The following is a 22,782-nucleotide window of genomic DNA, read 5'->3' on the forward strand; positions in this document are numbered from 1 at the left end:
GTAATAATTGCCTCTCATGGTGGCAAATAAATCTCTGTGGATGTCATTGTGGACTCGGGTTTTATTTAGTCCATGTTTATAATCAATTACAGTGATTGTTTTGATGCTCAAATTATCTCAAACTTGGCCAGTAAGGCCCCTTTCAGGTTTCCTTTTCATGTCCTTTGAACATGTCCCTTTTAGTCTCCGAGTACTTGCTTTCTTGCACAGAAATAATGTCCTAGGTTTACCTGCTACTTTCCATTTCCAGATCCAGATATATCCATTTCTCCAAAACGTTCTGATTGCTTTTAGAGGTGAATGGTATTCAGACACGGAATCTGGATGCTGAGTGTGTTGATTGTGGCTTGGGTGTTACTATTTTCAGGGCTTTCAGTGGACAGAACTAAGAAAAAATAAAATAACAGGCTCATTGATATTTCCAAGTCGTGTCTGACAATAGTGGGTTTTTCCTTAAAATCTTTGATTTTGTATTCATAGAGCTTTGCTTGACTTCTAATACTGTGAATGCAGTTCACACATTCACATTTTGCTTATTCTGCAAGATACATAAAATAGTTTCAAAATTGTGTTATTATTAATATAATTCAGATCAAAACATAGTATTTCTTAGTAGTTCAGTTTGTCTTTAGTATACATTCCACCAGAACAGACTGTCAGTATTGAGTTCAGAAGCCACTTTATAGAATCCTTTTCCCTGTAAAGTTGTTGCCAACTCAATCCTTCAGTTAGGTTATTTTGTTTGCTTTTAAAACAATTTTTAACTTATAGTTTACTATTTTCTAAGAAATCAACTTTATTGAGGCACAGCTTAATAAATGTATAACAAATGGCACTCATCGAAAGTGTGTACTAATATGTATATGTCTGTGTGACCAGCTACAGCATTGGCCACCAGGGTATCTTCATCACCAGTTTCCCCTGTGCCCCTTTGAATCCATCTTCTCTCTCCCTCCACCTGAACCGTCCAGCAGCCACCAGTATACGTTCCCAGTTTCACCTTTTCTAGGATTTTCTGGTAATGAAATCATAGAACAGTATGCTTTCATTTTATTTTTTTTAATGCTTTTTAAAATTTATTTCTGAGAGTGAGAGAGACAGTGCGAGCAGGGAAGCGTCAGAGAGAGAGGGAGGCACAGAATCTGAAACAGGCTCCAGGCTCCGAGCTGTCAGCACAGAGCCTGACGCGGGGCTCGAACCCACGAACCGTGAGATCATGACCTGAGCCGAAGTGGGACGCCTAACTGACTGAGCCACCCAGGAGCCCCAGTATGCTTTTATTTTTGACTTCTTTCACTCAGCGTAATGTTTTTGAGAATCATAAATGTGTGTATCAGTAATTCATTCCTTTTTATTGCTGAGTCGCATTCCATTTTATGGAGATACAATTTGTCCAGTCCACAGTGGATGGATTTGGGAGAATTTGCAGTTGTATGGTATTATGAACATTCTTGTACAGGTCTTTGTGTGCATATATGAATTCATTTCTCTTGGGTGAATATCTAAGAATGGGATTCCAGGGTCCCGTGATGAGCACGTGCGTAATTTTATATGAAAATGCCAAACTGTTTTCTAAAGTGGTGTTTGTGCTAGTTTTACATCCCTTCCCACAGTTTGGAACAGGTTTGGTAGTTTCATATCCAGACCAGTATTTAGTATTGACAGCATTTTAAATTTTAGCCATTCCAAATGGGCATATTGTCATAGCTCATGATTTTAGTTTATATTGTTCTCCTTTTGATTGAATTTTTGTGTTTTATTTCTTAGTTCCGAAGTCAAAATTCTATGAAAAAAGTTATGTTTAGCCGAAAGTCTCCACAAACTTCTTATTGTCCATCTTCCCATCGAAGGTGTGGTGTAAACAAGTAGAAAATCTTTTGAACACCCGTGTCTGTGTTAGCATGGTCACAAGCACAGACAGGAATGGCTTCTACCTTCAGAGTTTACAAAGTATTAGCAAGAGGAGGGAGCTGTTAATCAGGTAACTTACAAATAAATGTACTGTGGGACCTTCCCAGTGAGCCGCCCAGGAAAGATACAAGGAGAGGCCTTAGGCTGTTAACACCTGAGTCTCCTCCTTGATTCCCAAGAAAAAGGCATTGTCTGTCTGCTCCCTCCCTTAATACTTGTTGCAAAATTTCTAAAGTGCTGTAACTCTGGGACCTGTAGCAACAGGCTGAGCCCTGGGAAAGTATCTCACACCCTGCTCTTGGAACCTAAATCTGCGGTAAAGCCATAGTGAGCTTCCACATGAGTATTTGTCCTGGTCCTTCACAGTGTTTTAAAAATATACATTGGGAGCACATAGTTTACATTTAATTTGTTCAAATCCCCCGTATTTTTAACACTGTAGATATCGATGATTCCTCAGTGATTAAAGAAGGTCAACGCCTATTATGTTATCCGGTTTTTTTTTTTTTCATTGTATCTTGTAGGTTTGTTGGAGACTACCCCTTCCCCCCACCCCCCAGACAGCTCATAGTTTTTAAATTTGAAACTCCTGCCGGTCACCCTGACCTAGTACAGAATGTGGATAGTCTTCAGGACGTTAGGTCTTAAATTCTTAGAATCTGTTTTGATTCTGTGTTACTGTATAATAATTGAATTCATACCGTATGGTTACTACGTACCCTGAAGTGTTTTAGAGAAGATGTAGTTTCACTCAGCTCTTCTAAAACTGGACACTTTACTTCCACTCTTCTCCTATTTGCAGATTTTATGCTCGGGGACTGAGAAACATAATAGTAATCACTGACGGTGCGCTTTTAAAGGAAGTCTACAGAGAATATTTTTAGTGACAACATACTTTTTGAGTGCTATAATTGAGTTTTCGTGTTTGAAAGCTTATTTCACTTTTTAGGAAGATGAATCATGGTCTCAAGGTATACGATGTACTAAATTATTGGGGACGTAATTGTGGCATTCTCCCCTCTGCTATTCTGTGTGATTTGGAGAAATCACAGGGAAATTCTTATGCATGTATTGTGGCCTGTAGATTCCAAGAGTGAAGTGCTAGGGTGATCAATTTGGTTTCCATTTTGCCCGTCATTGTCGTGGCAGGGGATATGGGGCACAATGACCCAAGTAACTGAGGAGGAGCTTTTATTAAAGGGCCAGTTTGGCTGCACTGGGCAAGGATACTAGGAACCAGTAAGGAAGGCCTGTGCCCACCCCACACACCCCCCCCGGGGGAGGGGCGAGGGCGGGCTACACCAGGGCACTTTCCTCACCACGAGTGGGAGAGGGGCACAGAGAAGGGAGGGTCCCAAGCAGCCTCCACGCCACCAGCACACAGCTCGACGCAGGGCTCCGTCTCCCAAATCGTGAGACCGTGACCTGAGCTGAAACCAGCTGAGCCCCCCGTGTGCCCCCCTCCTCACCCCTAGTTCTGAAGGCGGGAAGGAAAGGGGTCAAGTTCTGGCCCCTGGAGGAGAAAGGAGCTGGGGTTATGAGCCCTCGGTAGGGGCATGGCCTTCGGTGGCCGGGAGCATCTGACTGCCCGGAGCCAGGGGAGGAAATACCCCACCCCCACCCTCCTTCCACCTTTCACTTCTCTTCCCCGAGCCTCTTTTTGGTTGAACCAGACCCGTCCGTGTGTCTACACATGTTGGTCTCCTTGGGCCGGGAGCAGGGTGAGTGGCTCTGCGGGGCGGATGGAGTATGTCCAGCACGCTTCAAGGAGTATTCGGATGGGGAGGATTGGCAGCCGTTGCAGTGTTTCCCGTGCGCTCTGAACACCCAGTGCATGTGTGTGCTCAGTCCTGGCCAGTGTCCAAGAGCCGCAGGGCCCCTGGTGGCTGGGTGCGTCGCTGTGGAAGGTTAATTTCACAGCTGAGGATCTTTCTTTAATTTAAAATAACCTAAACAAACAAACAAACAAAACCTAAACAGAACCCCAGACTCGTTTCTGCTAGGTTCTGATAGTCTTCATCGTCAAGCATTTGGTAACTGCTTTCCCATCATTGGAAGATGCTACAAAGTCAGGGGCTATCTCTCCCAGAGAAGGGCGTGCCTTCCTCTCCGGGCTGCCCCCCGCAGAGTGCAGAAGGCGGAGCTGGCCCATCCGAGTAGTCTGTCTCCACACGCTGCACTTGCCTACTTGAAGAGTCTCTCTGAGCTGAGTGGCTCCTAGGGGCTCCCACAAGGCTGATACGGTAAGAGGAAGCTCACCATCCAAGCTGCGTTGTCCCCGGGGCTGCCACACGGGGAAGAAAGTGACACTGAAACAGACACTCTGTTTTGTCATTGTTATCTCGGGGAACAGATGCACAGGTGAAACGCCCCCGTCACAACATGTCTTTCTGTGGTCTTATAAGAGTGATGACAGGGATGCCCGGCTGGCTTAGTGGGAAGAGCGTGTGACTCTTGATGTTGGGGGCTGTGAGTTCAAGCCCCAGGTGGGGTATGGAGATTACTTAAATAAAACTTTCAAATATAAATAAGTAAAAGGTTGGTGAGAGTGTGTTACATATGCGCTTAGAAGTAAGTATAATATACTCAGAAGGATATAGCTCACCAGAAATGTAAGTCGTGTCCTTGCTTACACAGACCATGTTGCCCTCATGTCGGAAGTTGAGTGTAATCTGGGGCTCTGTTTGTTTTGCCAGACAAATCCATAGTCGATAATCCCAGTGGGATGACGTTGGGGAGTTTAGCGCTCTCTCACACATTTTAGAACATATCTATCAGACCAAAGCCCTTTCTCTCCTTACTCCTTTCAGAAATTTCTCTGAGGAGCACATGACTTTAAGAGTCTCTGTCTTCCTCTTGTCTCCTTCCTCAGGTGAATGCAGAGACCTGGGGCCCCACCTCGGGGCGGGGATGTACACATTAGCACAAACTGTCCCACTTCGTGGGATTCCGTTGGTCTTGGCTCAGCCCTTCGTGCAGATGCTGGAACCCTCTGAGCCATACACGGGGATTTGAAAACATTGCCGGCAGGCTGGGTTTCCTCACGGAAGTGTGGTGGTTTGGTGGAAAGATGGAGGCAGCTCAGAAGACTAAGGTTTGAATCTTGGCTTGCCCCTTGCTGGTTAGGAGCTGGGGTCAGCCCCTGTCTTTCCGGCGCCTATCGTCGTGGCTATAAACGGACATAATCTCAGCTCCCTTCATGGAGTTGGTTAGAGCCACCTGAGTAATTGGTGGTTCTTTGAACTTTGCTGTACAAGCAGAAAGGTGATGTTTTGTCTGCCAATGGCCACGTGCCAGCGACGGAAATACGAAGTCGTGATGGTAGCAGTTAGTAACTTTTGACTTTGTTCCTGTTCTCACGTGAATGATTCGAGTGTGTGTATCCAAAAGCATTTGTGTGTGGACCCTCCTGGTAAAGGATGTCTATTCCTTTACTACAGCAGGTGATCCCCAAATCATCAGGTTTGACTTAGGAATGTGTATGATACAAGGTTTTATTGCAGCTGCCTACCTACCTGGCGAAGTTTGTAGCAGACTCGCATTTCCATGGTGAGGCATTCCCACGTCGGACTGGTGGCATTTGACCTGAGGCAAGTTAGTTAACCTGTCTCGAACCTTAACTTCCTGATCTGTAGAGTTCTTCTGCTCTTCTGTCTTCTAGGTTTGTCGGGAGAATGAAATAATGTACGAAAAAGCTTAGGACAGTGCTTGGCACATGGTCAGTTGTTGATTAATGTTAACGGTGATCCCTGTTGCTGCTGCCACCACCACCGCCACTACTCCGTTGTTCTGGTGTACCCTGAGCTCCCGGTTGGACTGACGTTTAGGCCAATGACTTGGCAGTCTACGGAGCAAATTTAAAATTCTTGTGTGTACAATCTTCATGGATGATCAAGGGCTGGCTGTTGTGGGGAGCCTCACTGAATCATTGTGGCATGGTCTGAGACTGGTGTGTTCCGGGGCAGGGCAGAACTATTTTTTCCGGTTCTTTCCCTCCCCCATGGGGAGGTCCAGAATCCCCGTGTCAGGCATGCTTCTTGAGATCCCTTTCAGGACTGAAAAAGTGGTGGGCGGAGAGTACTTTTCCACTGTCCATTGAAATGCACCATGTAAAGTGCTTGTTAAACTGGAGATTTCCCCCTTATGCGTCGTAATCAGGTAACTCATAACCCTTAGCCAACATCCTCTCTTGTTTGCTATCATGTTGCCTTGTTTAATTGTCAGTTATTAACCTGATGAGCTTCTGGTTGAATCTCTTGAGGGACGTGTCTTGTGTTCCATGCCTCAGGTCGTAGTGAGTCCGCAGGGGAGTTGAGAAGTGTGCAGACACAGGTGTTCTGGCCCAGGTGCCCTCACGACCCTGTCGTGAGGACCCTGAATTTAAGTCCTGCATTAGAAACAACGTCAGGCTGCACATAGCCCCAGTTCCAGGAAAAGCCTCAGCTGAAGCCCCCCTCAGACCACCCTCGGATCTGCCATTCGAAAGAAATGTGTAACATTCCTGTAGTCTTGGAGAGAGTCGGGGCTGGGAACTGCAGGTAGTTACTTTGTACAAAATAGCCAATCATTCACCGCTTGCATAAGCCCCATGTAGATCCTCTGAGCCCACCTCATAATTGGTCATTTTCAAAAGATTCTCAAAGGTCATGATTGGGTCCTGCCAAAAGTAACGGACGCCTCACAGATACTGAATGGTCAAAACTGTTACTATGGGTGTTGTACAATTATGATTGGTGCTTATGTAATGATGCAAAATGTACAACGTGTGCACGGTAACACCCCCGCCCTTACCCCATAAAAACCCTACTCGCCGCTGTTCAGGGCTCCACTTCGCTGCCGCTGCGCCGGGAGATGGGTGAGCCCCTGCTCGAGCTTGTAATAAAGACCCTTTTGTACTTGCATCAGTGCCGGCTCCTTGGGGGTCTTGGGGGACTCGCGATTCGGGCACAACAGTAGCGGTCCTGTCGGTCACCGTGCTGGTGGCCCAGGTGAATCCCCATGGTAGCAGTGCTCAGTTTGGACACTGGCCTTTGCAGGTGGCACACGTCACACAGCGACCAAAACGCCACAATCTGCCAGCTGTGCCAGTACAGAGGCTGGCACCTCCTACCTTCTGCAAAATGTCCCGGGAACACAATTTGTCAGGAAGATGTGATGATGAAGGTGAGGACCAATGTAGTTTGCCTTTTCGGTGCTCTGAGATTGGCCTCAGGGAGACTCAGCATGAGGCCAGGAGGAAGGTTTAGACGTGATTGTGTGCCTGTGCCGTGGCTCTGGGCAGCTGCTGACTCAGGTAGCTTAGCCTTTGCCATGGTTTTCATATGGTTTCACGTGGTTCCTAGGGTACAGGTCAACTAGTCATTTTGGGTAGATTCTCTTCATTTAAATGTTGCCCTGAGTGCTAATCACAGGATTAGTTTATTCTTTCCACCCGTCCCCTGTGCCTGGCCCTCGTCACCCCTCCCTTTGTTTGCCTATGGCCCCCGTGAGACCTCATTTCCTTTTGGAGTTCTTAGATTTGCCTCTTCTCGCCTGCAGTTTTCCTGACTCCCCCCTCCCCACCCCCCCCCCGCAAATTCGGCCTTGCCCTCCACTCTGAGGGCTCCGTCCACATCTCGACTATTTGAAAAGGAATCCATAACCCTTACGGTGTCATTTGCTCCTTGTCATTTCTCCTGCTTGGCTGGGGATGGTTTCAGATTTGCCTTTGCAGCAGATGTCACAACATCAGCCTGTGCGCAAACACCATTTGTTGAAAGGATCTCCTTTGCTGCTGGAATAGTCGTGCTGAAATGTCAAGGTGCTGGCAAGGCAGTTCCTCCCTCCAGGTGGGCCGAGCTGGCTGTTCAGCAACAGGCTCAGCCAAAAGCTGGGTTCCCGGCCTGGGAACCCCAGAAGCCCCCTGAGGACCGTGAATGAAGGAGGGTGGTGACCGGGTGGTCTCATGGCCAGTGGTCACCCCTGTCAAAGCAAACATACAAACACGCCCCCAACCCTTTGTGCGTGTTTTCCCGAGAGGGTTCTTATGATTGTTTTTTTTTACAAAGTACAATGCCATAACTATAAAGTTCCAACCCAGCGTGTACACAGACAACACACACACACACACACACACACACACCCATAACTATAACTTTTACGTGGCCAGGTACAGTCAACAACTTTTAGTTATGGAAATAAGGTGATCAAATTATATGTGCCAATTAGATAAGATCATACTGGAACATTTAAAAATAGATGAGTAACTAGTGACAACCAGCAGATAAAGTAGCACGTGGTGGGCCAGGTGTAATTCGGCCGTGGGTGTCTGTGTTTGTCAGGCCCACATGTGCCTTTATTACTCTCCATAAAACATGATTGCGTTACTTATCATTGTGCAAATCTCTTTAAAGAAAGTAGGGGTATACTGGGCCGCCTGGGTGGCTCAGTGGGTTAAGTGTCCGACTTTGGCTCAGGTCATGATCTCACGGTTTGTGAGCTTGAGCCCCGCATCAGGCTCCAGGCTGACAGCTCAGAGCCTGAAGCCTGCTTCTGATTCTGTGTCTCCGTCTTTTTCTGTCACTTCCCCCCTCATGCTCTGTCTTCCTGCCTATAAAAAGTAAATAAACATTTTTTAAAAATAAAAAATTAAAAGAAAGGGTACTGGAAGGAGTTCAAGTTCAGTCCAGAAATAGAGCTGGCGGTCATCTTTTCCCCTCTCCCCTTCATACTGTCTGTTTATAAAAGTCCTTTACTGGGACTTGAACTTTTCAAATGACTGAGTTTCTGTTTCTGTCAATGCAGTAAATGGTATATTTACCCCCCTTCATATCTATTAGCTTTAAGTTAGTTTGCCTCGTCAACTTAAAAAGCATGGGGGCACGTGGGCACCACAGTCTCCACGTCTTGGTCTTTGCTCAGGTCGTCGTGAGCTCATGGTTCCTGAGTTCGAGCCCCACGGCAGGCTTTGCGCTGCTGGTGAGGAGTCTGCTTGGGATTCTGTCTTTCTTTCCCTCTGCCCCTCCCCCACTTGCGTGCACGTGTTCTCTCTCAAAATAAATAAATGAACTTAAAACATTTTTTAAAGCATGAGAAGGTAACCTGTGTCTTTTGTTCTACCACGTGTCCTCTTTAAAATTTTTATTTTAAGACTGTGGGTATGATACAAACAACTGTTATTTAAAAATTGTAAAAAGGAACATATCCACCTCTTGAACAGCTCTGTCACATCACTGTTCATTTCTGTTTTATATCAGGTGACAAATAAAACCTTCTGTATTTGCATATCCTCGTTGCTATAATCAAGTGGTTCGCAGTTATGTGGTCATGAAGGATTTCCTTATCTATCCATATAGTGTGTGCGCGCGTGTGCGTGCGCATGTGTGTGTATGGCCACATGATATCTTGATGCCACATAATATCTTCAAATGAATTCAACTCTTGGAAGCGCTGTAGCCTGTTATTAGAAGTGTATAAAACAACCAGCTTCTTACACTTCCCATGTGTTTTGCAAGTGTGTGAAAGTCTTTAAAATAAACCTCTCTGTGTCTTTACTCCTTCTCAACCTGCCCAGGAAATGCAGTCCTTCAGGTAGGGGAGAATATTTTACCCTTATTTGCTGATGGTCTCCAAAGGACAGACTGGCAAAACTAATTTGGGAGCATCCCCAGATTTAACTTGTATAAAAGCCATGATTAGCGATGCCTTTGGATGTGGAGTGGAAGGGGGTACGCGTGTGTCTGTGTGTGGGTGTGCAAGTTCCCTTTTCTTTATTAGAAACCACCGGTGTGGAGTTTGACAGTATTTATATGTAAACATATTTTGGATGTTTGTTGGTCATTTTATTATTGATGGTGGTGCGCTTAGATCCCGCCTGCCTTTGGCAATTGGGAAGCAGTAGCGTAGAGAGTACGAGGAATAACTCCTTTCAACCCAAACGCTTACCAGCTCTGCCAGCCTCCAGGAGTTGACGTGCTTCGGGTTTGCCCCCAGCCCACCCCAGTGACACCGAACGGAGGGGTGGTGGAGGGCACGGGAAGACAGAGCGAATGACTGAGGAGAGATTCCTGCAAAGCAAAACCCTCCTAACCTCTGATGCAGTTCCCACCCACTTCGCACCTGCCTTTTCCTAGAGATTAATTTGGTTTGAAGGCACATGGTGGGTTTATTTTGGTTCTGTTTAGGTGTTAATGCAAGGAAATGATTGATCTGGTGTGACTCACACACACAGAGCCTGCCCAGCGCCTCCACTGCAGACGAAACATTTTCCGTGCGTCTGAAAATGGTCCTTGGCCACCTGTCCCTCCTGCGTTCCCTCACCCCTCCCCCGCATCCGTGGATGCTCGCGAAGGAAGGGGGAGTTCCGAGGTAGCCCGAGTGTGCTCCTGACAGAGCTGGGGCGCCGTAACAACCATCACACAGCTCGTGTATCCGCGTATTGCACGAGTGACCTCTTAATCCTGATTTAGGTTTCGGAGCCCGTCTGCAAAATAACTGCAAGGCAGCTGCAGGCGGGAGGGAGATTTCCATGCTGGATATGCAGAGGACACGTTGTTAAGTGGCTGAGATCACGAGCGGCTCCGTGTCCAGCTCCTGATGCCAGCAGGCTGGCACGGTCCTCGAGGCCTTGGGGCCTCCCCTGGCTGCCTGCAGGGGCCCCTCCCTGGGATGGAGCAAGACTGAGGCACAGTGTCTGGATGAGGGGTGTAATTTCTCTCTTTTCATCCCTTCTTCTTTTGGGGGGGAAAAAGAGCAAAGAGAGGGAGAGGGGAGATGCAGTGGGACATTTAAAACAGGACAGCGCTGCAAAGTTGTTAGGGAAATCCAAGTGTCTGACGTGACTTGTTTTTTTAAAAATCTTTCTTCTGGAGCAGTGGTCTGTTTTGTTGTGGGAAATGAACAACGATCTATCTGGATGAAGATTCTTCCTGTTTCATTTTGTTCTTTGTCTTTCTGTCGCTTTCGTGTACTTGGCCAGTTCCTCAGATCATTTGCTTCATATTTTAAAATTTAAAAGTCCCCCTTGATGTCTTTAGATTATAAACGACAGAATTTTAGAACAAAAAAGGCCTCTACGAATCACTCACTTGCCAAGCATTTTGGTGGTGTATGTGGTCATGGTCATTTGTTAGCATAACTTTTCTCTGTTTTCTCTCTCTCTCCTCTCTCTGTCTCTCTTTTTAGTATCACCCGGCTTCTCCTGTGAGTTCCTTTGACAGAGAGGAGAACTGAACTGATTAACTGGCTTTTACGTGCTGGGTACTGTGTTAGGTGCGTTCTGTGCGTGACCACATTTAAGCTCAACATGACTCAGAGAAGATAGTACTACCTCTAATGCAGAGGCGAAGAAGCTGCCAGTCCTAGAGGACAAGTGGTTTATTTCCAGTAAAATAGCAGGGTAGCAGTGTAGACAAGAACCATGTCGGTTCAATCGCTTGGTTGCTTTGGAGCCACGTGTGGGATGCATTCTGGAACGCTCCCCAGGAAAGCCCCGGCATTGCTTCTGGCCCCTCTCATGGGCACATGGGCGTATTTGCCTCTCACCATCTTGACAGGCCCAGAAAGTGTGAACGCAAGGGAGCGAGACTGTGTGGGGGGCTTGGTGGGAAGGTGAGAACCATCTCTAAGAGGCTGCATGTTCAGCTGGGGGGCTGCCCTGCACAGGGGGTGTGGGCATCGAATGTGCCTGCAGGCAGGGCTGGCTGAGGACTCTGTGCGTGTGCATGCATGTGTGCGTGTGGGTGTATTTGTGTGCTGGGCATTGAGTGGGTCTGCAGGAGGGGCTGGCCTAGGACTGTGTGTGTGTGTGTGTGCGCGCTCATGCGCGCGCGCATACTTGTGTGCTGGGCACTGAGTGAGTCTGCCAGAGGGGCTAGCTGATGTATGTGTGTGGACAGTGTGACCACCTTCGTCCCGCGTGGGGCTCATCTTTCTCATCTGTTGTCTGTAGCTCTTGGGTTAGCTTATGCAGTCTTTCAGAGTTGTTTATTGTTTGTCTTCCTCTGAAGGGAAGGGGGGTTGGGAGGGTCCTGCACCCTCAAAAGTGGACCCTGCCTTTATGTCAGGGTGTGTTGTGGTAACAAGTGTTAAATGACCTACTTGAGAATGAGACCCAAGGGCCCAAGGGGGTTCTTTGATTAGGCCTAGGGAAGTTGGGCTGGGTTTGTGACCTGTTCAGGTCTCGATTCGGCCTTGTCTAGAGGCCAAGGATGGGTTTTCTGGGGAAGGAGGGAATCTGCAACCAGGAGAGTATTNGGTCCCACAGAGCCTGGACAGGAGCCAGCTCCAGAGTAGAGGAGGAGAGGCAGGGGTGTGGATATGGGGGTGGAAGCATCCTTGTGCGCTGGGACCCACTCTGGGGGGAGACCCAGAGAGGGAGAGTGGGCTGCGTCCACTCCACAAGTTATATTCTTATTACCGACCAGCTGACTTAGCCTCCTCCTCCCCCGTCCCCCGCATGACCCCCTTTCCTGCCTTCAAGCACTTGACTTCCCCCTCCCCGATCCCACAGCACCAGCCCACCTCTCCTAGCCCCTGAAGACTCCTTACCTGGTTTTGGGTTCCCACAACTACAGATGTTTTGAGTCTGAACCCTGGGTTCAAGTATAGGAGCTGTGGGGCAGGGGGCAGTGAACAATGGGCTGTGTTTTTATAAATCAAGTATTAGGGAAGTACAGCCACATCTGTCCTTCACGCCTGTGGTCGCTTTTGTGGGACAACAGAATTGAGTGAGGCCAACAGATATGGCCTCATCCATATCTTCAACGAATAAAACATTCACTCTGACCAGCCCCTGCTGTAGAAGAATCAGTTGATGTTAAACCTCGAAAGCCAGCCCACCGTAGATCTGCCTTCCTACATCACTGAGCTTTTGCTCTAAAGGTGGGGGTCTGTGGGTCTAAGCAGAGGGGAAGAGAGGTAGCAGGTGTCCAGCAAGGTCATTCAGGTACTGTGATCAGCTCTTCTTAATTCATGGACAGGTCAAAGGTTATATGTCCAGATGAGCACTGGATTTCCCCCCCTCCCAGTCTTCGACCCAATGCGTTGCTCAAACCGAACCATTTTTCTTCTTTCTTCTTCACCTGCCACTTCTAATCCACTTGGTCCCCCAGAATACGTCCTGAAGCTGCCCTTCTTCCTTCGCCGCCGTCGCTGCCACCTGGTCACTTCAGACCCAGACTGTGGCATTGGCTCATAACAGACCTTCCAACCCGCTTATTCTTCATACGGCGGCAAGTTCCTGCCTTCGAACTCCGTCCTCGTTATTTCCTACACGGCAGACATTACAGTCTGTATGATCTTACTTACTTATTTCTTCACTTACTTACTTGCTGTCTTCTTCCCCCTCTAGAATCCAAGCTTCAGGAGAGCAGCACCTTTTTGTATTGTGTTGTAGTCACTAGTGTGTCCCCCAAGGCACCTGGCACGGAGTGGGTGCCACATGGAGGAGGTAGTGAACAAGGGTAGGTGGTGCTGGAAACACCCTCAGAAATGGCATATCAGAAACATCAAGAAGAATCATTTCAAATGTACCAAGAACACGTATCCAGCTCCGTGCTCCAAATGGACACGGGTCCCGCCTTATGATCTCCCTTCCCCAAGGACGGCTCCTCTCCTCATCTGCCTTGGCTGTCCTGTTGAGGGAGTCTTCCATTACTGCTGGAAGTGGGCTTTATCCCTCAGAAGTGGTGAGAAGGGGAGGGAATTGTCGTCTTGACCAGTGCTTGCCTACTTCTTTGGCCCAGAATCCAAGTAAGAAGTGTGTGTTGTGATTCATTACGCACCACGCGTATACACATGCCCATTTCACAAAATGCCACCTCACTACACTTGTTTTCTAGTCTAATCTATTTGGTTCTGTTCTGTTGCATTAAAACAGTGCTGGTTTTGACCCATTACATTGATTTCAGGACCCATTAATGTGATAGCCCACAGTTTGAAAATAATCTTTAAAATTTGGTACTTACCCTCAGGGATTCACAACCTAATGCAGAGCCCACAAAGAAAGACCCGTATGTAAGACAGAAGGACAGACAAGTGCTCGGCAGGACCAAGTTGCTATAGCGGGGGTGGGGGTGGGGGACGGAGATTCACGAGCTGCTAGAGACCTCTCAGAAAAAAATGTTATTTAGAAGTTAGATTTAAGACTTAATATACTAGTAGTTCTTCTCTCTCTCTCTCTCTCTCTCTCTCTCTCTTTTATACCCTTTCTAACTAATCAGTTCTTTCTACGATATAGGCTCTTGTCTTTTTTTCTTCTTGTGTACTGAAGGTTTTTTTTTTTATTGCTATCAGGGAGATGTCTATTGTTCCCCAGGTGCTTTTTAATTAAAGAACAAAACTTGTTGGGGCACCTCGGTGGCTCAGTCGGTTAAGTGTCCGACTTTGGCTCAGGTCATGATCTCATGGTTTGTGGGCTCAAGCCCCGCGTCGGGCTCCGTGCTGACAGCTCAGAGCCTGGAGCCTGTTTCAGATTCTGTATCACCCTCTCTCTCTGACCCTCCCCAGCTCACGCTGCCTCTCTCTCTCTCTCTCAGAAATAAATAAAACATTAAAAACAAATTTTAAAAAGAACAAACCTTGGCCTCATCCATATCTTCTTACTCAACTTCTTTCCCTCTACTTTTTGACAGTTTTTTTCAAGCTACATATGTGTGTGTTTGAAAGATCTTCGTTCAGAGGCACAATTTTCATCTCTATATACACGTAGGTATATAAATATCATCTTAAAGAACGTGTAGACACAAAAACGTGTCTCTGAATGAAGATCTTTATTATTATTATTTTGAATTCCTTAACCCTTATTTAATGCATGGCCCCCACAGTTATCACAGTAAAAAAAAAAAAAAATCCCTATTCTTCAGATAAGATGCAGAAATTTCTGTAAAAGCCCTGACTCTAAATGTATTACACAGATATAATCAAATTTCAGCTGCCTTTCCCCTGTTAGGGGCATTAAATGTAATTTTTCCTGGCCTAAGAAACTTGAGTATTTCTCTGTGTGCATATTTCCATTAAAATTTCTTTCAACTCAACCTTTTTACTCTTCTGAACTGTTACATGAGAACAAGGAAAATATGAGATGCAGTGCCAGGCTCTTTCTGCTCCTCTCAGGCTCTGTACGGTCATTGGAGTAGACAGATGAGTGTCCCCATGGCTGTGTCCTGAAGACGCTTTTTTTTTGTTGTTATTTTTCTCTCTTTGGAAATTCTGAGTGTGAGATATTGAAATTCACATCTGGCCTGTGAAAACCAATCAGCTCTTCCACATCTCCTTCCCGGTGAAATGCAGAACTGATCAAGGCAGGCATCATTATGACCCAAAGCCTGGGCAACTGTCTGCAGTGAATGAATATTGCAAATATGTGCCGACCAGTTTGAAATGAAACCTCGGCTTAGCAATCACTGTGTGAAGACCCAGACGAGAGAAAACTTCTGGCAGCTAGGCTCCTGTGAGTCGGAATTGGCTTTCTGAACACGGGAGGAGATACGGTATCGAGTACATAGAGCAAGTGTGCGGAGAAGGCAGATGGGGGCACTGATGGAAATAAAGGGAGCATCTTAGAAAGCAGAGGAGCGCTTCAAAGTGGGTTTGCCAAGCCCGGACCCACAGTACCTGTGAGTTTGCTGGATGCTCCTCCCACTACCACTGTTGGAACTCGGTGCTGCTTCCGTGATGGACGGCTTTGGGAAAATCAGATTTGATTTAGCGACAAGCATTGGGGAGCCAGCTTTGCTCTCTTTCTTCTGTCGGAAAGATGTTCATGGCGACACCCACCATTACTGAGTACCTGTAGGCACCGCTACTGTTATGGGTGTTTGACATCATGCCATGGCTGGTGCTCATACCCATCCCTGGTGGAGGGGTCTCTTTATTTGCCAAGGAGGAAGCCGAGGCTTTCTGGGGACCCTGATTTTCCAAGGACCACACAAGAAATGTCTCTCTGTCTCCAAAATTCCTGGTTCTTACTGTAACCCACCCCTGCTTCTTGCACCTGGATCACTTACGTGCAACGTCCCCCCTCCCGGCACCTGCGGGTTTTTTCCATGTAGTTGGTAGATAGTAATGTAGTATAATAAAAAAGATACTTAGGTCAGGATTAGGAGAAACCACATTCCTGGCTTACTATTGTTTGCCCAAGAGGGTCAATTGTCCTTCGTTTCTTTGTCATAGTTTTATTCCCTGTAAGATTAAACAGCCCCACCCTGAAAGCCACCTTGATGAAAACAAAAGCCGTTCGTTAGGTTCCCAGAATGGAGATAATCTCGTTGCAGAGATGTTTGGGTTGCACCCCTCCAGCTGGCTGGTTAGGGGCCCACTGCACAGCAGCCTTTGGTGGAATCAGCCCAGGACCTCCACTGCCCCCAGACTTCATGGCTTTTGGTTTGTTTCACGTTATCCAGATTTGGTAGGTACCGGTCTGGCCTGTTGTCTCCCACACACCCCTCTACTAGAAAGTGTGCCTTGCGTCTCTCTTCCAAACAACAGGTGAGTCCTGGCATCTCATCTGCTGGCCTGCCTGCTTTACCAGGGAAGCCTCATCCGTGCCCCTACACTGTTCTGGGCTTGAAAACATACACATGAAAGAAAAGGCCACTTAAGGACATTGAATGCTTCAAAGTTGACCTCTTTCTGCCTTCAGACATCCAGACCGTTAAACTGGAACGTTGGTGCTCAGCTTAGGCAGGTCGGCCTGACTGGGACCCATGCTGGGGCTCAGGCCTGCACCCGGCATGTGGAGGCTGGGGTGATCAGAGGCCCCGGCCCCCTGGTCTTGGCTTTGAGCAATTCTCCGTTCGCAGTGCACCGGAAAGAGTTAATTCCAGGTCCACTGCTCACTGATGTTGTGATAGTCAAGAATTTTAATGGGGTCTGCGAATGAACTACTTGGTGAACTCATGACTGAAATACAAATTTGTAAAAGCCTCTTTAAAATTTTAGGAATAACTTAATTTTTGTTTTCCTTCTAAGGGATTTTCTTGGAGTCCCCCCCCACCCCCCATAATAGTTCAACAGTTTTCATTGTTTGCTTTCTAAATGTTCCTCTAGTACAATAATTCGGAAAATAAGAGAGTCAGTCCTTGGCTGCAAGCATGGGGTGGGTGTGGGTTTATGCAGTTTGACTTCTTTTCTCTCCAAATCAGTAAATATTTACAAACGACCTTATCAAACAGCTTGGGTACATTCGGTCACTTGAAAGCATACAGTCAGAGTAGCCACTGCCCTTCGGCGCGCTGCCAGTTCAGTGGCCGCACAGGAAGGACCTACTTTTTTGTTGTTGTTGTTTTAAACAGAAATGCTGTCCACAGACCAAAAGTGGGCCTCAGAGCAAGTCTTTCCATGGAACCCGTTTTAGGAAATTTGCATTTTAAAATTTGGCTTCTAAAGATTCAGCCCCTTTAGGTCTATGAAGGACAGCATCCAGAAAATAAAAGCCTGCGTTCTGGCTTAGGTTTAACCACCGCTGCCTGAGTTCTTTTGTTTCTTGGGGAAGGTAATTACAGAATTCCATTGGAAGCTTAAATGTCATTCTTTTGTGAGTAAGTAGGAAAAAGAAAAACAAGGGGATTACTTTTCTGTTTTTGTGAAGTGGTACCGAAGTAATATGGTTTCAGAACACAGCCCTCGAATTTTTTACAGCGGAGATGGGAGTTTTGAGGTGCCCAGCCCTCCCTCTTTCTCTTTCCACATTTGAAATCTGACAAGTCGAAAACTCATTTTCCAGAAGAGAATACATACGTCCTTCAGAGTTGACACTGAGAAATAATGAATGCATCTGAGTTTGGGGGCCAGTAGGGTATGAAAATTACAATATTATTATATCAACATCACCTGGTAATAACATGTTCATTTCGTCTGTCAGACTTAATCCAGGGAAGACTGAAGCGCATTTTATGGTGCTATATTGTCAGGGTGCAATAGTCCGTATTTCTGGCTGGCAAACACGAAGAAATAGGCGAGAGGCTTTTAAAAATAAGTAACTGTACTAATTGCTATTCATCTCCTTACTGCGGAATACTGAATGTTTCTTTTATTGATCATTTTTATGTTTTCATTTTCTTTGCAGAGCATTGGGAAAGGGTCATTGTGGTGCATAGACCCAGAGTATAGACAAAATCTAATTCAGGCTTTGAAAAAGACACCTTACCACCCATACTCACACGTGTTCAATACACCCCCTGCCTCTCCTCAGGCGTATCAAAGGTAAGCAATTCAGAGATTTTCTTTTTGGGTTTTTTGGGTTTTGGGGTTTTTTTTTTTTTTTTTTTTTTTTTTGGGTCTACTGAAGTTGCATTATTTTGGCCAAGACAAGCACTAAACCTAATTCAGTAGACTGTACGATATGAAAAATAACTGTAGATAAATGAGAAGGGCATGAGGTATTACTGGAGGCATACCCATTGTATTTCCTGCAAACCTTACCGCTTCTGCTGCTTCAGAGGAATGCGTTCAGAAGGCTTCATGGTGGATGAAATACTGTCTTCCTGGGTAGAAACATTTAGAAAGAAAAGTTGACAGCTTTACCATCTCAGTGTGTGACGGTGGAAGTACAGGAATGAGCCAGCTAAGCGATTCCATCTTCCCAGCATCTGCCCAAAAGCGTCTACAGGTGTTCACCGAAGGACTCGTTGCATGTTGTCATTCCCGGTCTCCATGTAGACAGTGCTCCGGAGTGATCACTTTGTTGTGGTTACTTGGTGTTTGCCTCTTCAAGGAGAGCAGCAAAGAACAATGGAGACTTTTATTCCCCCTCACACTCCTATTTGTTCTGAGACAGTGAGGTCATGGGTGCCATTTTTACACAGATGTAATTGGAGGGGAGGATAGGAAGCTTGTCCCTTAAAAAAAAAAAAAATGGGGGGGAGGGTGTTAATGTTAGATTCCCCCAAAATAGCCACATAACAGATGCAAAATTTACCATAGATTTGACCTCACATAGTGTGTGGGTTGGAAATACATCCCTCACTCCTGCCCCCCCCCCAAAAAAAATTGCTTTTCTTTAATGTAAACAAGACTTTCTGCTGTAACCACCCAGTTGAGAGAAATTGTCCTTGGACTACAAGTTTATGTCAATGAGGGATGGCGTGGATTCGTAGGTTTCAGTAGTTTTATAGTCCACTTGGTTTGCAGATTCTTTCCCTAGTCTGGTGTTTGCTCTGCAGACGGGAGCACAAAGTGATCCTCTGAAACCGCATTAATGAAGTTCTTGTGCATCTCAGTTGAGAAGCATTCCATCACAGGCCCTAGACAATCAGTCTTCAGCAAGAGACGTGGAGGAACAGCTGGGCTCTCCGAGAAGACTGCTGTACGTCTGCCTTTGCTAGGCGATTAGCGTGATGGTAGCCATGGCAACTGGAGCATCTCCATAGTAACCCGTAGCTGAGACAGGTGCAGTTGCATCACAAGGCTGTTTGTTGCCTGGCAAAGGGACAGGCCATTAGTACTTAGATAGACGCTGTTGCCTTAGGAACAAATAACCCTACATAGCAACTACAGTTGGTTTGAAAGATTTGGGGAGGGGGGAAGGTTGTAGCAGCTTTTGTCTATGTTCATAAAAATCAGTGCAAGCATACTTTATTGGAAATGACAACTTGAGGTCATATAGCTGTAGGAGATAAAATGGGATTTTCCAAAGCAACCCAGCTAACATTGTAGAAATGTCCAGAAGGACAGAGCCATATGTTTGGTTTTGTCTTTTTTTTCTCGTGGCTGTACCTACTCCTGAAATGGAAGGGAACCGGGATCATTGCTGATATCTGAGGTTGGTGGGGGACGAGATGACACTTACGGAATTTTCCGTAGATTCTCATGTTCCTTTGTCGTTTTACTCCCCGCCGCAAACCTTCCTGACCCCGCAGATCACCCTTCACTCTCCTCCCCAGTTTGTATCTGGGAACTATTTCATTTCCTTTTGTTCCTAGGAAGTTAAGAACATAAGTGTTACTCACTGGGTCATATCACTGGTTCATTTAGACAGTATTTTGTGCCAAATGTGACCCCAAGGGAATTGGGTAATTATTTAATAATTTGAAGGATTATGGTAGAGCCGTAGGGACTGCATACTCAGGCAGAAGCTTTCTGAGCTGGCCTAAGCTTAATGACTTCACTTGATTTTTTAATATAGGCATAAAAATGCAGACAAACCACAGCGTTTGTAATGAAAATAATTTCTGATCGAATACTCCAGATCCTGTTCTGTCACCTCCGGTTCCTTTTCACCCAGGTGACTGAACAAAAAAAAGTTTTTGCATCTACCCATGCGGGCACTCAGATGTCACCTCCATAAAGGTCACTGGAGGTGGAGCGAGATGGTGTATCAGATTCTCTCTAGACTGCCTCGCCCGTGTCATAAGTCTGCAAGCAAGTTACTTTCTCTTTCCTGGGGACTGCGATCCCTTCGTGTCATAGCTTAGATTTTGTTCCAGTCTCCTCTAGCGTGTGAATCTGTACTAAACATCCTCAGTACTGAATGACTATACAATATTTGTATAGCCTACAATGAAGTGGTATCCAGTTCAATCCGAAGCCTTTGGGCCACTTGTTGATGTGACTTAGGGAAGAAGAAACGGGGACAAAGCACATCATTAAACAGGGACCAAAAATGCCAGCTTGACTTTATCTGCTCTGATGGGGGGAATTCTTTGTCAGCTCCTCGCAGAACCATGGCGAGGGCACCTGGGAAGTGCTTGGCTCTCACGGAGCCGGTACTTAGCACGCTGAAGTCGGTGATTAGACTGGATGGGTGGTTATAGCTAACATTTGCAGGTGCGCTGGCATGCGGCGCTCGGGACCGAGCTGCAGGTGGCTGAAGACTGCCGGGGACACAAGCTCTCTGAAAACACTGCCCCACGCGTTGTTCGTGGCCAAATATGATGCTAAATATTGTAGCTCAGAGACTCAGGCCTCTGATTTCCAGGATATTCTTTTGGACGTCAGTTAGGCTAGGCCTCTGTACCTGCTTCTTTGGATGCCACAGTTGTGAACTGTTTTAGATTGAAATGCAGAGCTGAGTGATGTCTGCCCCTGGATCAGTCTGCTGGGGCTGCAGGAACAAAGTAAGAGTCAAGTGACTTAAACGACAGAAATTTATTTTCTCACCGTTCTGGAGGCTGGAAGTCAGAGATCAAGACATCAACATGGCCAGGGCACCTGGATGGCTCAGTCAGTTAAGTGTCTAACTCTTGGTTTTGGCTCAGGTCATGATCTCACAGTTCATGGGATCGAGCCCCACGTTGGGCTCTGCGCTTTCAGCCCAGGGGATTCTCTCTCCCCCCCTCTCTCTCTGCCCCTCCCCGGCTCATGCTCACTCTCTTTCTCTCAAAAATAAATAAATGAACACTGAAAAAAGTAAAAAGATGTCAGCAGGGTTAATTCCTTCTGAGGCCGTGAGAGAGAATGTTCTAGATGTCTGTCTGGGCACCTGATGGTCTCTGGCCTTCTTCGGCTTCCCTTGGGTATTGATCTTTGCCTTCATTTTCATGTAGTGTTCTCGTGTGCTGTGTCCAAATCCTTGCCCCCCCCATCCCTTTTTAAAGTTATTTAAACTTTAAACTTTTTTTAAAAGTTATTTTGAGAGAGAGCATGAGCAGGGGAGGGGCAGAGAGATGGAGAGAATCCCAAGCAGGCTCTGCAGTGTCAGTGCAGAGCCCAATGTGGGGCTTGAACTCACAAACCATGAGCTCATGACCTGAGCTGAAATCAAGAGTCAGAGGCTTAACCAACTGAGCCACCCAGGTGCCCCCCAAATTTCCCTTTTTTGTAAGGACACTAGTCATTTTGGTGGAACAGCCTACCCTACTTTAGTATGATCTCATTTTAACCAATTAGACCCAAAAACTCTGTTCCCCTCAAAAGGTCACATTCTGAGGTGTTGGTGGCCAGGACTTTAACATGAATTTTGGTAGGAGGGGACAGCTCTTTTCTGAGTAAGGCATTTTTGCTGGCAAGAATATGGGGAAAAATAAAGAGGTAGTCCACAGAACGATGGGGCATGTCAAAGTTACAAAGGAGACGATCTGAAATTGGTCCTAGTGGCCAAAACAATGACAATATGAGTAACAACATAAATAACAGTGTTGGGTTATAACCCAGGATATAAAATAAATATCTGTGAGTCCACATCGATATAAACAAATGATGGAATAAGTAAATGGCTGTAGAGACAAGTCTCCCATACGAAAGAATTCCAGGTGATTTTAGGTAGAATAGAGCCTCCTCTACGCTAGAAGTTGGCGCTTATTAACTCCTCACCACGAGTGGCTACATTTAATGACTTCCTTCCAAGAATGAGTATGGAAGGAAGCGCAAGAGCAAATTTATAGCCAGAAAACCTGGCACCCACTGCCTTGGCCTGGTGATCCAAGCTAATGTCCATGATGAGAAGTTGACAACACGCATCTTTGATATGATGTCATGGAATTGACAGTTCACCTCTGTGGTCCCCTCTCCCCCACCCATCCATAACCCCTGCTTAATCATGGGGAAACCGTCAGACAAAAGTCTTGTCCCCAGGGGGGTGGGGGGTGGGGGAAGGTGGACATTCTGTGAAATACCTGTCCAGCACTCTTCAGAGCTGTCAAGGTCATCATGAGCAAGGGATGCCTGGCGGTGCCTGGGTGGTTCAGTCGGTTGAGCGTCCGACTTCGGCTCAGGTCGTGATCTCACAGTTCGTGGGTTTGAGCCCCGCGTCAGGCTCTGTGCTGACAGCTTGCTCAGAGCCTGGAGCCTGTTTTCGGATTCTGTGTCTCCCTCTCTTTGTGACCCTCCCCTGCTCATGCTCTCTCTCTCTCTCAGAAATAAATAAAACATTTAAAAAAATAATAAACATGAAAAATTTTTTTAAAAAAGAAAAGAAAAGAAGAAGAGCAAGGAAAGTCTGGAAAACTGTCATGG

At 46.5% G+C, this 22,782-nt stretch overlaps 1 protein-coding gene across 3 annotated transcripts in view; it reads left to right on the plus strand.

Annotated features, from left to right (window-relative positions):
* Positions 1–22,782, plus strand: part of FOXN3 (forkhead box N3) — a 235,549-nt gene that overhangs the window by 46,863 nt on the left and 165,904 nt on the right. For all 3 annotated transcript variants that reach the window (XM_077780862.1, XM_077780863.1, XM_077780864.1), the window contains exon 3: positions 17,957–18,093. In XM_077780862.1, coding sequence (XP_077636988.1) covers positions 17,957–18,093 — 137 coding nt within the window. The remainder of the gene's footprint in view (positions 1–17,956; positions 18,094–22,782) is intronic.

Source organism: Crocuta crocuta, unplaced genomic scaffold, assembly GCF_008692635.1.
Source record: "Crocuta crocuta isolate KB4526 unplaced genomic scaffold, BGI_CrCroc_1.0 scaffold299, whole genome shotgun sequence".
Classification (NCBI taxonomy): domain Eukaryota; kingdom Metazoa; phylum Chordata; class Mammalia; order Carnivora; family Hyaenidae; genus Crocuta; species Crocuta crocuta.